The sequence below is a fragment of the Dipodomys spectabilis genome, unplaced genomic scaffold, assembly GCF_019054845.1.
Source record: "Dipodomys spectabilis isolate Male_0828 unplaced genomic scaffold, ASM1905484v1 ptg000162l, whole genome shotgun sequence".
NCBI lineage: Eukaryota > Metazoa > Chordata > Mammalia > Rodentia > Heteromyidae > Dipodomys > Dipodomys spectabilis.
This window is the reverse complement of record NW_024870839.1, coordinates 1,052,501-1,068,493: the sequence shown is the minus strand read 5'-3', so window position 1 is coordinate 1,068,493 and position 15,993 is coordinate 1,052,501. Positions and strand designations below refer to the sequence as shown.

General features: G+C 39.5%; 1 protein-coding gene across 4 annotated transcripts in view; it reads left to right on the top strand.

Moving 5' to 3' along the window:
- Window positions 1-15,993, top strand: part of Tnip3 (TNFAIP3 interacting protein 3) — a 76,001-nt gene that overhangs the window by 49,533 nt on the left and 10,475 nt on the right. For all 4 annotated transcript variants that reach the window (XM_042692984.1, XM_042692985.1, XM_042692986.1 and 1 more), the window contains 4 exons: window positions 1,206-1,331; window positions 5,828-5,947; window positions 10,534-10,659; window positions 14,699-14,749. In XM_042692984.1, the coding sequence (XP_042548918.1) occupies window positions 1,206-1,331; window positions 5,828-5,947; window positions 10,534-10,659; window positions 14,699-14,749 (423 nt within the window). The remainder of the gene's footprint in view (window positions 1-1,205; window positions 1,332-5,827; window positions 5,948-10,533; window positions 10,660-14,698; window positions 14,750-15,993) is intronic.

Here is a 15,993-nt window from a genome sequence, read left to right as displayed (position 1 = left end):
ATTGATAAAAGCAGTGCTCTGGCTAGAAAGAAGTCCCAGAGGAGAATTGTTCAGGGTTAAAAAGGTTTGTTTCTCCAGGACAGAGAGCTATGTGACTCTCAAGATCATTGGACAGCCTGTAGCCATAAGCAGACCCCAGACCCAGTCAGAGCAGCCTGGCCAAGCTCCTGTGTGTCCTTTATCCCCTCTAATTGGGTGCCCATTCTGCCAAACACCTTTAGGATCCAATCAGCTCGCTTTTCACGTGCAAATCTTCCAGGGACAATGGGCCATGATGTGATGCCTAGTGGCACAGATGTGTGAGTGCTCTAGGCTGTGGTGATTCAATGTCCAGGGGCCTGCACCCAGGACTGCTCAGGGCCATGGTAATGACAATGTCTAGGGGCCTGCACACAGCACTACTCAGGGTCATGGTGTGAGATGCAGAATCTTTTGCCCTGATTACACAGCCAGTCTCTTTTTCTGCTTTCAACAATCAATGGGGAAAACGATTTAGCACTCTTTTCTGTCCTATACAAACCCATTCTATTTCCAATCACACCCTGTATAGAGATTTTAGTAATTTTCCTTTCATGCAGTAGGGACCATTTCCTAGCTGAATTTCTTTCTTCAATTACTCTGAAGTAGCAAAGGCTCATTTTCTAAGTATAAAAACTCTATTGTGTTTATATAAGAGCACACAGAAATGTTTCTACTTTTCAAAAAAATAACTTGCCCAGATTTCTTGTGATGTAATAATTGCACTGGGAAATACTTACCACTAACTACCACTTGTACACGTCTCACTTAACATATACATCTCATCTTGAGTTGTCTACTTAGACTGAATTCTCATTACAAATCCAATTTCTTCCAAAAAACCTTACTGTCTGCTATATAAAATGAAAGGGTGACAGATTATGTTATCTTGCCTATTCTTTTATTTGACCAGTAAAAATGACTATTGGGGAATCTTGATTTCTTGATTTCTCTGGAGTTCTAAGCAGCACCAAGTTTTGGTAAATGACAGCTACTTCAGTCTTAATTCTTTCCTCCATCCAAACAACATTGCTTAAATAAGATGTTAGGAGAAAATGTTGTAGCTCTGTTTGTGTTGTATGTTGGAGGTACAAAAACTGCCAGCAATTGTGGATGGAGCAGGGTTTCTACCTCATCTTTGACTTGATTGATTTTGGTCTTGTTTTCTTGTTTCTTTACTTCTGAAGGAAAATGAGAGAGTAAATGAAGAATTACAAGAACTGAAGAAAGAGAACAAGCTTTTGAGGGAAAAAAACATGTTGGTAAATAAGACGAAGGAGCATTATGAGAGTGAAATTCAACGCCTCAACAAGGTACCAGAGCAAGCTGAGGGCCGGGGCCAGGGTAGTGTAGCAATGGGAGATCACAGCTCAGGCTCAGCAGGACATTCTCCATGCCTTGCAAACCACTATGCTCTATAGCTTATCCTTTAGGAAATTCATGATCCTGCATTGGATCACCACACACAGAAAGAGAAATTACAGAAAAGTTATTGAAGATAGTAAGATCTACCTTTCTTCTCTTACCCATTCTCCTTTTCCCTCCCTTCTTCCCTCCCTTCCTCTCTCCTTCCCTCCCTCCCTCTCTTCTTCCCGCCCTCCTTCCTTCCTTCCTTCCTTCCTTCCCTCACTTGCTTTTCTTCCTTCCTTTCTTCCCCCTTCTCCCTTTCTCCTTCCTTCCTTCATTGCTTGCTTACGTTTCTTACATATAGACACGAAGAAGGACTTGATATTTAGAACATTCAAAAGCTTTTGTATTTTCTCATTGAACTCGTGTCAATTTGAACATTTTATTTTTGTGGCATCGGCATTTATAGTTCACAGAACTTTTGAAAGAAACTGAGAAGCAGCAATTTTATAATTTATTAAGTCCCCAAATCTCAGTGAAAAAAGTTAGCCTGAGTAAAATGTCATTTTCTCAAAGACTTTCCTGGTTAACTAAAAGTACATACTTTACTCTCATGTAACCTTATTAGAACTTAATATACAATGTATTTTATTCATTATCTGATCTGTTTTCTATCTCTCACTCTTGATGGCAAGCTCTCTGAGGGTGGGATTTGTTCATTCTGGAAACTTCCACACTGTAGACATAGTGTCTAGAACCCACAATACATATAGCAGCTCATGAAAATGTCTCTAAAAATCAGAAAAATAGTGGGTTTCAGTGGTTCATGCCTGTAACACTGGCTACTCAGGAGGCTAAGATCTGAGAATCACAGTTCGAAGCCAGCCTGGGCAGAAAAGTTCATGAGACTCTTATCTTCAATAAGCCTACCCCTCCCCCCCATAAAAAACAGCAGGAAGTAGAGCTGCAACTCAAGTGGTAGAACACTTAAGCAAAAGAAGCCTGGGGACAGAGGCACCTAATCCCAAGGTTCAAGCCCAGAATAAAAAAGAAAAAAAGTATTAAGTTGTGAAAGAGGCCTTTCTCATATACATCAATACCTAATGAAATATAAGATATTATTGTTCTTGGATTTTACAATTAAATACTTTTGCCTCTTTTACTCCTGTGATAAATAGAGGTTACTATGTCAGTTTGGATGGCTGAACATGTGCTAGTTCTCTCAATGCACAATTCAGAACTTAACCCATTGATACACCACGTCTGCCCATTGACCCATTCATTCACTTATTTGAAATGGTTACATGTGATAAAAGTAATTAATACATGGTTTTCAGAAATCCGCATTACTATGTGTACTCAATTCAATTTAGTTGCTTTGAAGAGTATGCAAGAGTTTTGTTGTTTTTGTTGTTGGTCCTAGGGCCAGGTCAGAGTCTGGTCACGTCCCTGAGCATTTTTGCTCAAGGCTAGTGCTTTACCACTTGAGCCATAGATAATCATGGCTTTTCTTTCAGTAGATTAGAGATAAGAGTCATACAGACTTCCCTGCTTGGGCTAGCTTAGAACTACAACCCTCAGATCTCAACCTCCCGATTTAGCTAGGATTACAGAAGTGAACTACACTACCAGCACCCAGCCCAAAGGTTTTTTTGTCTATATCAAATTCTTACAGAGAACCCTGATGTTTAGCTAGAGTGATAAGATCTGCTTGGGACAGGTCAGCCAGAGACATTCGGGGCGTAGTCAACTTGCCTTGCCTGACAGCTCACCACTGTGGGATGGGTAGATCTATGTAGGATGTTTGTACTGATAAGAAATGAATATTCTAGAACAGGTTACAAGGAAGTTAGAAAACCCCTTGATGGGATAATTGTTTGCTAGGCTCACTTTTCATTTATGACTCATTGGAAATATTTTGGAATAGGATTAAGGTAGGCCAGGAAATGAAAATAACCAGATCTATAGAAATAGCCCAGTCATAGGTGTACAATATGGGACCATCATATTTGCTTGCTGTTGTTCATGGTGAGTCAACCTATCCTAGATTCTTCCTACCATTATTCACACATCTGAAATATGTGAACTCTTCTGACATTTCCTGGAACAATGTAGCTATACATAGATTCAAACAGTAGAGCATGGGGCTCTCAATTTGAACCTCAGTACCCTAAAAGAATTCTGTTAAACATACATTATTAAACAATTTTTAGTGCTTTTTTTTCTGTGCCAGTACTGGGATTTGAACTCAGAACCTTACATTCTGGCTTGGCTTTTCCACTCAAGGATGGAACTCTACTATTTGAGCCCCAGCCCTACTTTCAAATTTTTTACTGGCTAATGAGAGATAAGAGTCTTGGGGATTTTTCTGCCCAGGCTGACTTTGAACCTCTCTCCTCAGTTCTCAAAGTTCTAAGTAGCTAGGATTATAGGCGTTGAGCTGCTGATGCCTGGCTTGTTTCTTTTTATTCTTTTTTTTTTTTTTTTATCAGTTCTTTGACTGAAGGTTTGCCAGTGGCCACTTTGCTTTTTTTTTTAATAAGTTTTTTATTGTGAAAATACTGTACAGACGAGTTACAATCACATGAGCAAGGTAATGAGTACATTTCTTATCAAGTATTGTTGCCTCCTCCTTTGTTTTTCCCCTACCATCCCTTCCCTCCCACCTTTACAACTACACCCCCCAGCATAGTGTCTTGTACATTTCATTGTTGCAATGAGTCACCCTGTATTTCTATTTAAACAATTTGTTTTTTCCCTTCCATTCCCCAAATTATACCAACATCAAATACTTGAGAAAGAAAACAGTTTATATTTCTCATGCACTACTCTGGAAAATGAAATTCATGTCAAGCTAGGCAGCACATGCATATTGCAAGAACATCCGGCAGGAAATGCCCAGCCTTCCACTAACCACTCCTCCTCAGGCCTCAAACCTGCCTTCTCTCTCCTGCCTTTATGACTAGATGCTTACACATGCAGGAGAGTGACAGCAGACAAACAACACACACCACCGAAGTTCCTCAAAACACACAGAAAGTGAATTCTCAGAGCTCTGAAAAAAAATTTCTATTTGTTCAGAAGATTTACTTGACTAATGAGCAAATAGTTAAAATGACCACATGAGGAGATGACTATCATGATGTTTTAAATTCATTTTTATTGAGCTCATTGTAAGAAAAAGGGCTTCAAATAAGAGACAGTGCCTTTTACACTAAGTGTGAGCTATGTGTGAGCATCACAAGTTAGTGAGTGAGGATGATAATCTTGTCAGTAAATATATTTCATTATCTCTTATTTGCTTTCCTTCTCCTCTCTGGATAATACACATTACAATCTAGGAACAACCCAGTGAATTCTGGATGTTTTGTGTGTATGTCAGTCCTGGAGCTTGAACTCAGGGCCTGGGTGTCAACTCTGAACTTTTTTGCTCAAAATTAGTATTCTACCACTTGAGCCATACAGTTCCACTTCTGGCTCTTTTTTTTTTTTTTTTTTTGGTAGTTAATTGAACATACAAGTTTCATGGACTTTGAGCCACAATCATCAGATCTCAATCTCCTGAGCATCTAGGATTACAGGCATGAGCCACAGCACCCAGTGGATATTTTAACAGAAGGTAAATGGCTGTGGTAGGCTTTGGCTTGATTTGCTGAAGGAGAACAGAACAGAAGAATAGGTCTTGAAGTCTGGGAGACAGTGGTCTACATGTGATCATTGTCTGAGGAATTCTTCTGTCTCCTTGGAGACATGCTGTGATATTCAAAAAGCATTTTGAGCAAGGTGCTAGTGGCTCACATCTGTTATTCTAGCTACTCAGGAAGCTGAGGTTTGAAATCACCTGGGTCAAGAATGTCTGTGAGAGGCTTACTCCAATTAACTACCAAAATATCCGAAAGTGGTATTGTCACTCAAGTGGTAGAGCACTAGCCTTGAGCAAAAGAAGCTCAGGGACAGCATCCAGGTCCTGAGTTCAAGCCCCAGCACAGGCACAAAACAAAACAAAACAAAATGAACAACAAGAAGTATCCTTGGACCTCACCCTCAGTTGTCCTGGTTCAGAATTTCCAGAGCCAGTGCCCAGGATGGATGTGTTTCCTCTGAATGTTTTAACATCACTGATGGAGTCTACATTTGGTCAAAGCAGATAATCTACAGAAAGACAAAAGATTCATTTACTTTTCATAGTTGGCTGGGGGAGGGGGAGGGCGTGCAGCATCAAGCATGCCCTCAAACTAATGAGGATTGAACAATACAAGTATCATCAGAAGGGAAAAGAAGACAGATTCTGAAAAAGGCACAGACAGAAAACCTGAGAGGAGAGAGTGAGCAGTCTGGCTGGGAAGCAGCCTTCATAGCAAAATGCTGCTTGTGGTTGCAGTGGAACTGAGAGCAATAGCTATGAGGAACGCTTGAGGTATGGCAAATCTCAGACCAACAGTGTGCTTATCTTACACCACAGGTTCTTCAGGATGTCTTGAAAACCGAGAGTTCTTCACTTCCCTGGGAATGTTCCAGGCTGGGCAAAGGGGAATGCAACCACTCCGAGTTGAGGATAGAAATGGAAGTCCTCAGGCAGCAGGTGAGGAGCTAGAGTGAATGGTGAGCAAGGGGAGAGCTGGGACCTCTTGTTCACCTTCTTTGGAGAAGTGTGCATGCTTTTTTTATTGAAAATATGCCATGGAAAACGATTTCTTCTCTTTTCTTTGTTGTGCTGATCCTGGGGCTTGAACTCAGGGCCTGGACACTGTTGCTGAGCCCTTTTCGCTCAAGGCTAGTGCTCAACCACTTTGAGCCACAGCGCCACTTCTGGCTCTTTTGGTAATTAATTGGAAATAAGAGTCTCACTGACTCTCCTGCCTGAGCTTCAGATCTCAGCTTCCTGAGTAGCTATGATAACAGGATGACAAGTGCCTGGCTCATGTCAAAGGTTTTCATACTCATTTGAGTGAGAAGTGTCCAGATTTAAAGCTTGATAGGAAAAATAGACATTAGCTAGTTCACTTTGATAATTTCATAAAAGAGGGAATGAAGTCAAATGGCTTACCAGATTTGCCCAATATCATGCAGCCAAACATGGGGGCGTGTTTGAATCACGGGGCAGTTGAAAGAGAAGGCTTTGTGTAGATCATATTCCCTGAGCAGTCATGACCGCTGGCTGCTGCATGTATTTCAGCTAGCTTGGGTTTGCTGAGCAGAAGGGCCATCTGTGTCTACCCCCATTTGGTTTCCTGTGGGTTCAGTCAAAGGCTGTAAGAGTCTATGTACAAGCGGAGGGTGCAACTAGGGATCACAGTCTCTGAAGTACACAACTCTCAGTAGTCTATTCACAGTGGGGTAGAAGATGTCACTAGAACAAAGGCTGGGAATCATACTTTTTTTCTTCTATGTTCCTGGGTGTGATTTGAAGAATGCTTTGGCTTGGAATAAGTGCCAACCAGTTAAGAGTGATGCTATCTTGTTTTCCAGTACTGGAGTTTGAAGTCAGTGTTTCACGCTGGCTAGACCTCTTGAGCCACATCTCCAGCCTTTATTGCTGTGCTTATTTATTTTTAAAATTTTTATTCTAAAAGTGATGCACAGAAGATTTACAGGTTGTTTCATTAGTCAGGGCATGAGTACATTTCCTTTTGAACAGTGTCACCCCCTCTCTCATTTTCTCCCAGTTTTTCTGCCCTCTGGAACCCTTCCTAGCCAAGTTATATAGTTCATTTCCAACCTAGTGTCTAGTGAGTACCACAGTTGAATTGGTTCACCCTTTGTCCCACCATTCTGTGTTTCTCCTTCCCCTTCCCAAATCAGATAAGCTTACATACAAGACAAAGGTTACAGAAATCTAAAACAGTGACATAAAAGGAAAAAAAAAAAACAGGAAAAAGATCTGTGAACAGTACACTAAAAATCCTCTTGTTTCCTTTTCTTGGAGTTCATTTCTGTGATTATTTTTGAGATAGGGTTTAACTATTTGCCCACACCAGCCTGGATTGATATTCTCCTATAGTGGTTGTTGTTTTTTTTCAGTCATAGATCTTGAACTTGGGGCCTGGGAACCTGAGCTCTTTTGCTCAAGGCTATTGCTCTATCCCATGAGCCAGAGCTTAAGTGCTCTGGTTTATGGTGGTTAACTGGAGATACGTGTTTCATGGACTTTTCTGTCCAGGGTGGGTTTGAACTGTGATCCTCAGATCTCAGCCTCCTCAGGAGTTAGGATGACAGGTGTGAGCCACCAGTGCCTGGCAATAGTCCCCTATTTTTATGCTTCTGGTGTAGCTGGGATGACAGGAACATGACACAGAACCTAGTCTTTACTGTTAAGATAGATTCTGGCACACTTTGTTGTGCATGCTGGCCTCAAACTGTGATCCTCCTGTCCATACCTCTTGAAGGCAGGATTATATAAGACACTGGTGCTAGGCACAAAGATTCTCCATGCATATGTGAAAATACTGAGTGACTGAGTTATTGTTGTTGCTACTCATGAAATTGCCATGACTTCAATAGGAAACAGCCTATCTCTAAAATCTAAGCAATTCAGCACACTCGATGATAGTTTTCTCTTCTCATCATCCCAGTTGAATATATTTCATCATATGTATGGCTTAAAAGTAAACTAATGAGAAGAATAAGGGTAGCATTTAGATTATTAAGATTCTGTTCAAATGCTCTAATCCTAAATCATTGTTGATACCAGCCAAGATTCCTTTGGGGAAGGCACTGTTTATGTTCACCACTTGTAACATCTGTTGTTGCTCACACATGATGACTCCACCTGTGGGGGAGTTGCGTCTACCCATGGAGAAGCAGACGGGCTCATGTATGACACAAACTCCAGCAGGCATTTCTGTTCTGTGCAGTCTCCATAGAGCGCACCAGATCCATCTCCTTAAAGCCTGGAGGGTTCTGTTATTTACTTTCTGCACCCACAGTTTGAACAGACATGTTGCTAATCAGATACCAGGTCATGTCACTTGGGACTCTGTGGAACAGTCACACTTTACATGTACAAAGAAACAGAGAATCTTGACCCCTACCTGACTAAAGGAGCAACATTTCTAGAGTACTTAATTCTGATCATATGGGGCCTTCCCCCTGGGCATGCGCATGTACATGCTAATTGCTTACAGCACATTAGTCTAGCTGGGTCTGGAATTGCTCCTCAGTATATATATGTATATAAATATATTTATTTATATATTTATGTATAAATATATAAAAATATATTTATGTATATAAATTATGTATATAACTATATTTAGATATATTTATACATAAATATACATGTACATGCTAATTGCTTACAGGACATTAATCTAGCTGGGTCTGGAATTGATCCTCAATATATATATAAATATATATAAAATTAACATTGAGGATATATTTACATATCTATAATATATAAAAACACATTTATAGTATATATACTATATAAATGTGTATATATGTACATGTATATATATGTATACATATGCCTACATGTAGTTTCTTTGAAATATCTATTTAAAAATATCTATTTAAAAAAATTTTAGGGCTGGGAAGGTGGCTCAGTGGTTGAGCGCTTGCCTTGCATGCCTGAGGCCCTGGGTTCAATTCCTCAGTACCACATAAGCAAAAAGAAAAAAAAAAAAAAAAAAAAAAGGAATTTAAAAAAAAAAAAAAATTTTAATTAAAAAATTTTAAGTAATGCCTTAACTTATAAGTCTATACACATATCTCAAGATATGTGTATAGAGAGAGTGTTTAATTTTTTCTCTCTCCCTATTGCATTTTGCTCCATCATTACTGATTTAAAGTGCTTCTATTTTCAGGGAAGAGAAGAATGTTTGGTGGTACTAGTACTGGGACTTGAACTCAAATGGGCCTTGCAATCTTGTTTAGCGTTTTTGTTCAAGGCTGGTGTTCTACTATTAGAGCCACACTTCCACTTCTTGCTTTAATCGGAGATGAAAATATCATGGACTTTTCTGCCTGCCCAGACTGGCTTCAAACAGATCCCATCCTCCTGAGTAGATAAGATGACAAGTGTGAGCCATTAGTACCTGGCACATCAAAATTCGGTGTGCTGTCCAATGTATGCTAGACTCAAACATAGATCTAGCTACCAAGTTTTAATATCAGGACATATTTATATCATAGGCTTATAGGAATACTGTTTAATTCTCTTAAGTGTTAGTTGCTTTCATAAATTTACCTGCTAGTCTCCAAGCTATCAATTAAGATTGCCAATTATAAGGAACATAAGGGTTTTTTTTTGTTTTGCCTTGTTTTTTTTTTTTTTTTTTGAAGACGTTTAATCACTTTTCTAGAATGCTTGGAATGCCTCTCTGCTGAAGCATTCCACTAAAGGACTATGATGTTCCTTTTTAAGGATAGCACTTGTAAATACCTTTCAAAATCCTGCCAAGATGCGTGATAGCCTTTGATTTCTATCTTGTTTTCAACTCATGATTTCTATTTGGTAACTGCATTGAGTTGTCCTCCTTCAGAGGGATACTTGCTGTCACACACAGACAAGTGGGAAGTCCATGTAGGGGGGTGGCGGGGGGGTCCTCCACAGTGGAGGGGGCCCAGAGTTAATGGTTGGAAGGAATGTTTGGAATATGCATGTTTTACTTTTAAATTCCTGATGCATTCTCAAGAAGGAAAATTCAAGAATGGCACTCTAAAAGCTAAGAATATATTCACCTCTAGCTTTCCATGATGAAGAAATACACATGAGCTCATGGTATTAATGCCTCTGATGGGAAAAGTCTAGACTGTACTTTCATTTCCCACCCCACTCTCTCTTTTATTTTGTGCCAGTCCTGGAACTTGAACTCTGGGACTAGATGCTGCCTCTGAGTATGTTTTCTCAAGGCTAGTGCTCTAACACTTGAGCCACAGCTCCACTTCTGGTTTTTTTAAATATATATTTTTTATTGTAAAGATACTGTACAGAGGGATTACATTACATGAGCAAGGTAATTTGGTGGTTGACTGGAGATCAAAGTCTCATGGACTTTCCTGCCTTGTACTGGCTTTGAATCTCAATCTTCAGATCTCACCCTCCTGAGTAGCTAGGATTACAGGTGTGAGCCACCAACACCTGGCTACAGATATTTTCTTTGAAATCATTCAAGTGCCGAAAAGAATGCAAGCTAATAGTAACAGTAAGTTATTATTATTTTTTAGGTACAAATATATGAAGAAGACTTCAGAAAGGAGCGATCAGATCGAGAAAGACTTAATCAAGAGAAAGAAGAACTCCAGCAAATTAATCAAACCTCTCAATCCTTATTGAACAGGCTGAATTCTCAGGTATAGGTTGAAACAATCTTTGCTAAACACACGTGACTTCTCTTTTCTAATTTTTTCTTCAAATTTAAGCCTTTTTGAACACTGTTAGTGGACATTGGATTTTTTTTTTTTTGAGAGGTTAGCACCTGGGGTGAAATCATTCTTAAGCAATTTTGTAATGAGATGAAAATGCCTGGGAATTTCTTTGAACTTTAGTACATTAAAGAATTCACCCTCCCCCAAGAAATTAGATTCAAAGGTCTTTTGCAGAATAGAACTGTGTGATCTTTTTTCTCTCCTAATATTTATCTTGGTAAAGTGGGAGCTGAGCTACCTACTTCTCAAACACAGTAAAGTGGTTTCTAAATTCTTGTCATTTTCTTTCAAGAGCAGTACTGGAATGTTCCACCCTTCCCAAAGCACACAGATTTCTAAATTCTCTGAATATATCTAGTGAAATTGAGACTTTGGTTCAGTGAGATTCCAGATTGAGTGTGAGTAGAGCACGTTCAAGGAAGACAGCTTAATGAAATAGAACATATCAAGGGGAAGCAAACCAAGATTGAGTGCGATTGAATATATTAGAAGTCCACTCAGGAAGCCACCACGATGAGTAAATGCTGGTGTTAATGAGGGAAAATGTAGCTAACGTAATTTTGACTTATAAAAATGAAATAAACCGCAACATTGTTGATTTGCAAGCTCATGTCATGCCTTTTAATAAAGAGGAAATTGGCGTGAGACATGCTCAAGACTTTTAGTCTTCAGAGAAATTTTAAGCTATTAGACATCTTCCTTCTAATATAAAATAGATTGAACTAAATTCAATTTCTTTTCTGATACTTTTTTCCATAGTGAAGTTGAAATTAGGCACCCTGGAGATTTATTGACAGAACCATTTCCTCTAAGAAATTAGAAGGGAAAAAAATAAAGGAATTTTGAAGGAATTAGAAGGAATTGAAATATAATTATATAATTTTCTGGAAATAACTTATGCAATCTAATAAAAACACAACAATGGCTGGAAAAAGTTCTGACTCTTCTTGTTGGAGAAATTGCTCTCAAATTTTACTACCTACTTCCTTAATTGGTTTTAAGTTGTCAGTGCACAAATTATTTTACTTCCTACCATAGTTTAAGTTTATAAATTGGTGTCTAAGATTGGTAATACATCTGACACTATAGAATTCTTAGCCCAGTCAAGAACATAAATCCATTGACTTAACATTTTAGAATATAATCCATAGTAATTTTCATCCTTGAGGCATCTATAAAGTAATTCTTTTTTTTTCTTTTTTGTTAGTCATGGGGCCTGAACTCTGGGCCTGGGCGCTGTCCCTCAGCTCTTCAGCTCAAGGCTAGTCCTCTACCACTTGAGCCACAGAACCACTTCCAGCTTTTTCTGTTTATGTGGTGCTGAGGAATCGAACCCAGGGCCTCATGCATGCAAGGCAAGCACTCAACCACTGAGCCACCTTCCCAGCCTATAAAGTAATTCTTGACTGAAATTAATAAAACAAATTTATTTTCACAGACAGTATAGCATAAAATTGTGTTTATAAGATATGGATCCATTTTAAGATCTGATCTAAGTGGTAACTTAAAACTATAAAAATTGCTTCTGGCAGCCTATCCGGGCGCTGGTGGCTCATGCCTGTCATGTTAGTTACTCAGGAGGCTGAGCTCTGAGGAATCAGTTTCAAAGCCAGCCCAGGCAGGAAAGTTTGCAAGGCTCTTATCTCCAATCAACTAGCAAAAATCCAGAACAGGAGCTATGGATCAAGTGTAGAGTGCTAGCCTTGAGCAAAATGCTCAGGGACAATGCACAGGCTCTGAGTTCAAGTCTCAGGATGGACACACACACACACACACACACACACACACACACACACACACACATATCAACCTAACCAATTATTTTTCAAGAGTCTCATTCATTCTAGTGAAACAATAGTAGAATTCACAAAGAGATACCATGGATGATTCAGTGATCTGTGTTTACTGTATTAATAGTATTTTAAACCCTATGATTTAAGAAAAAAAAGGAACTGAGGATCATATTATCTGCCATTCAAATGAATCTTTTTATATGAAGTCATTCCAAGGCTAATTACGTCCCAGGTATATTCACCCTTTCTTGAAGGGTGTCAAAGACAATAACAACAGTAAAGTCTCAGTATGGGCACAAGGAGGTCCTGAACATCTTCAGAACGGGAGAGTATTGAGGGACCAGACCTCATACTCCGTCCTATTATGTTTGGCTGCTCTTGACCTAGAGGGAGTTATTTGACTTTCCCATGCTTCCCTTCCTTCATCTGTAAAGTGAGAAATTTGGACTCATTATTAATCTCTAAAATGTTTCTCATACCTCTTAAACTTCTGCCTCTGAAAATAAATGACCTAACTGCCACATGACTCCCCAGATTTGTTCTCAGTTGGCACAATAGTATCTCCCCAGTTATTTCAGCCTCTTAGAAGTTATTGCTAACAGTTTCATTAGATGTGTAATTACCATGCTACCTTCAGTTGCTTTAATCTAAGTTTGATGCTGTGTGTATCTGTGTGTGTGTGTGTGTGTGTGTGTGTGTGTGTGTGTGTGTGTGCGCACGCGCTCTGATCCTAGGGTTTGAATTCAGGGTGCCAGGGTACAGTCCCTGAGCATTATGCTCAAGGCTAGTGCTCTACCACTTGGGCCACAGCTCCACTTCCAGCTTTGTTGATGGGTCATTGGAGATGAGAGTTTTCACAGACTTTCCTGCCCAGGCTGGTATCAAACCACAATCTGCAGATCTCAGCCTCCTGAGTAACAAAGATTACAACACTGGCTGTGAGTTGATACTTCTTTATGCAAGATATTTTACTGTGTGCCTTAAGAGGATTAAAAAGAACCTGCTTCTTATTAATGGAGGACCACACTCCAGGGAAAAATATATACAGCCTATCCTCATCATTTGTAAACTCTACACTGCCCATTTTTCTTGTGAAAATACACTTATCACTCCCTCACACACACACAAATAAATATTTGTGGTGCTCTATGGTGCATTCACTAACAGAAGCAGAATCATAGAAAAGTTGAGGTACCTAACACACATGCTGGGCATTAAGGTCAGATATGACAGCACTCTATCTTTCCTATTTCAACTTGCATGCATGCAGTAATGGTGTCCTTGTGGTCTCTTTAGTGTATTTTTGTTTTTTGTTTTGTTTTGCTTTTTGTTTTTGCTTTTTGAAGCGCGAACTTGGGGCTTTGGTGAAGCTAGATTCTTCTAGGGTTATGAAGGCAAGGTGAGATAGCCAGGCTGAGTGACTTTTAGATGACATTGGCCCTAAATAATGGAAATACATAAACAAAGCTCTGTAACTTTGAATGCTTTTCTCAGCACTCTAAGCCCTTGGGGACTCACTGTGTAGAAAACATGTAGATCAGTGCCTAGGTGAGAAGCACGCACACAACTTCTGAAACTTGGTGAAAGTCCTTAATGTCAGGTGTAAACAATTACAAATTCACCCAGTAAGCCAGAAAATTGTTCCTACAAGCATCTCTAAAATGGATTAACTCAAGATCAACAAGGATAATAGCTTTCATAAATTAGAATCATAACTTAAGACTATCCAGCTTCCCAAATTTTATTTGGGAGTTTCAAGATGGAATCAATAGGACCAATATATGGTTCTTTCTTTGGTTTCATTCCTGAGGTTTGAATGCAAGGTTTGGGTGCTGTCCTTGAGCTTTTTTGCTCAAAGCTAGTGCTCTACCGCTTGAACCAAAGTTCCACTTTCGGTTTTCTGGTGGCTTATTGGAGATAAGAGTCCCACAGAGTTTCTTGGCTTTGAACCCCTACTCTCAGTCAGATCTCAGCCTCCTGAGTAGCTAGGATTACAGGTGTGAGCCACTGGTGCCCAGCAAAATGTAGCTCTTTTTATTGGCATCACTGTCCCAGTGCTTGACCCTTGGGAAATGAGTAGGTCATGGATAACTAAATCAGGGCCAAAAGCCAGTGATTTGAAGTCTTTCTATTGAATAATGGTTTTGCTTTGTTTTGTTTTGTTTTTGTAGATAAAAGCTTGTCAGATGGAGAAAGAAAAACTAGAAAAACAACTAAAGCAGGTGTGTTTGTTTTCTCTAAGTTCTCTTGTCCTATAGGAAACACTCCCTCCTCCCCCAACATTTCATCCCTAATACAGAATATCTCCTGGTCCCAAAGGAAACAAACTCCACCAAGCTTTGGTATAGATGGTATACAACAACTCATGTTGTGCATTGCCAGCTAAAATGACAATGGCAAGATACTGCTTACAAACCACCAAGGCCTTTCAACTATCACACGCAGGGAAAACACCTAATTTTCACAGCCCATTAGCAATACGGTAAGTCTTAGAATGTTTTCATTCACATGAAGGCTTCTTCATGGTCCCACCAACACCTGGGAAATGCATTTTCTCTTTTTAAATTTTTCTTTCCTTGTGTTTTTAGCCACTACTTTTATTTTATTTGTATTAAGGAGTTGTACAAAGGACTTGCCAGTCAACAAAGCAGTTTATGACTGTGATGCATCTTAATCAACGTTGTTCATGTCTTCATCCTTCCCCAAGGAAATAATATTTTCGTTTGTTTTTTCTTGCAACTTACAGTGAAAAAGCGCATCAAAGATGTCTTATCTTTCTAAAACAAAACAAAACAAAACAAAACGTTTTCTCAGACACTGAACCACTCTATGCAGAGGAATACTTCTCTTCATTCCTAATTTACTACCTAGAGTTTCCTTATGTCACTTGAAGTAAACTTATTTTATGGCTCACTGGATGGTTTACCTTCCGTGAGGACCATCTGTAATGAGAACTCAGAAACATAAGCCGGGTGACAGTGGCTCACACTTGTAACCCTGCCTACTGAGGAAATGAGATCAGCTGGAAGCCAGCTCAGGCAAGAAAGTCTGCAAGACTTATCTCCCATTAATCACCAAAAAGCGAAGTAGAGCTTTGACTCAAGGGGTAGAGTGCTAGCCTTGAGGGAAAAATAAAGCTCAGGGACAGTACTCAGGCCCTGAGGTCAAGCCCCAGGACTGGCCCCAAAAAAATCATAGAAAAGAAACATGCAATTAATTGAATGTCTTACCAGTGTTTCCAATTTTGTCAAAATGGAAAAAAAATATCTGGTGTCAACTTAGGGAGGACTTAGCTTGGGGATCTATCTTTTCAGGAGGAGTTTGGAGGCTGCCGTGACTTATTTACTATTTTAAGTTAAAATTGCTTCAAAGGAAACCTACAGCCTGACACCTCACTACACTTAGCAAGTGTCAGCAGCATTCCCTGTGTTCCCCCACATCCAGTGAACTAACTGCCATCCTTTCC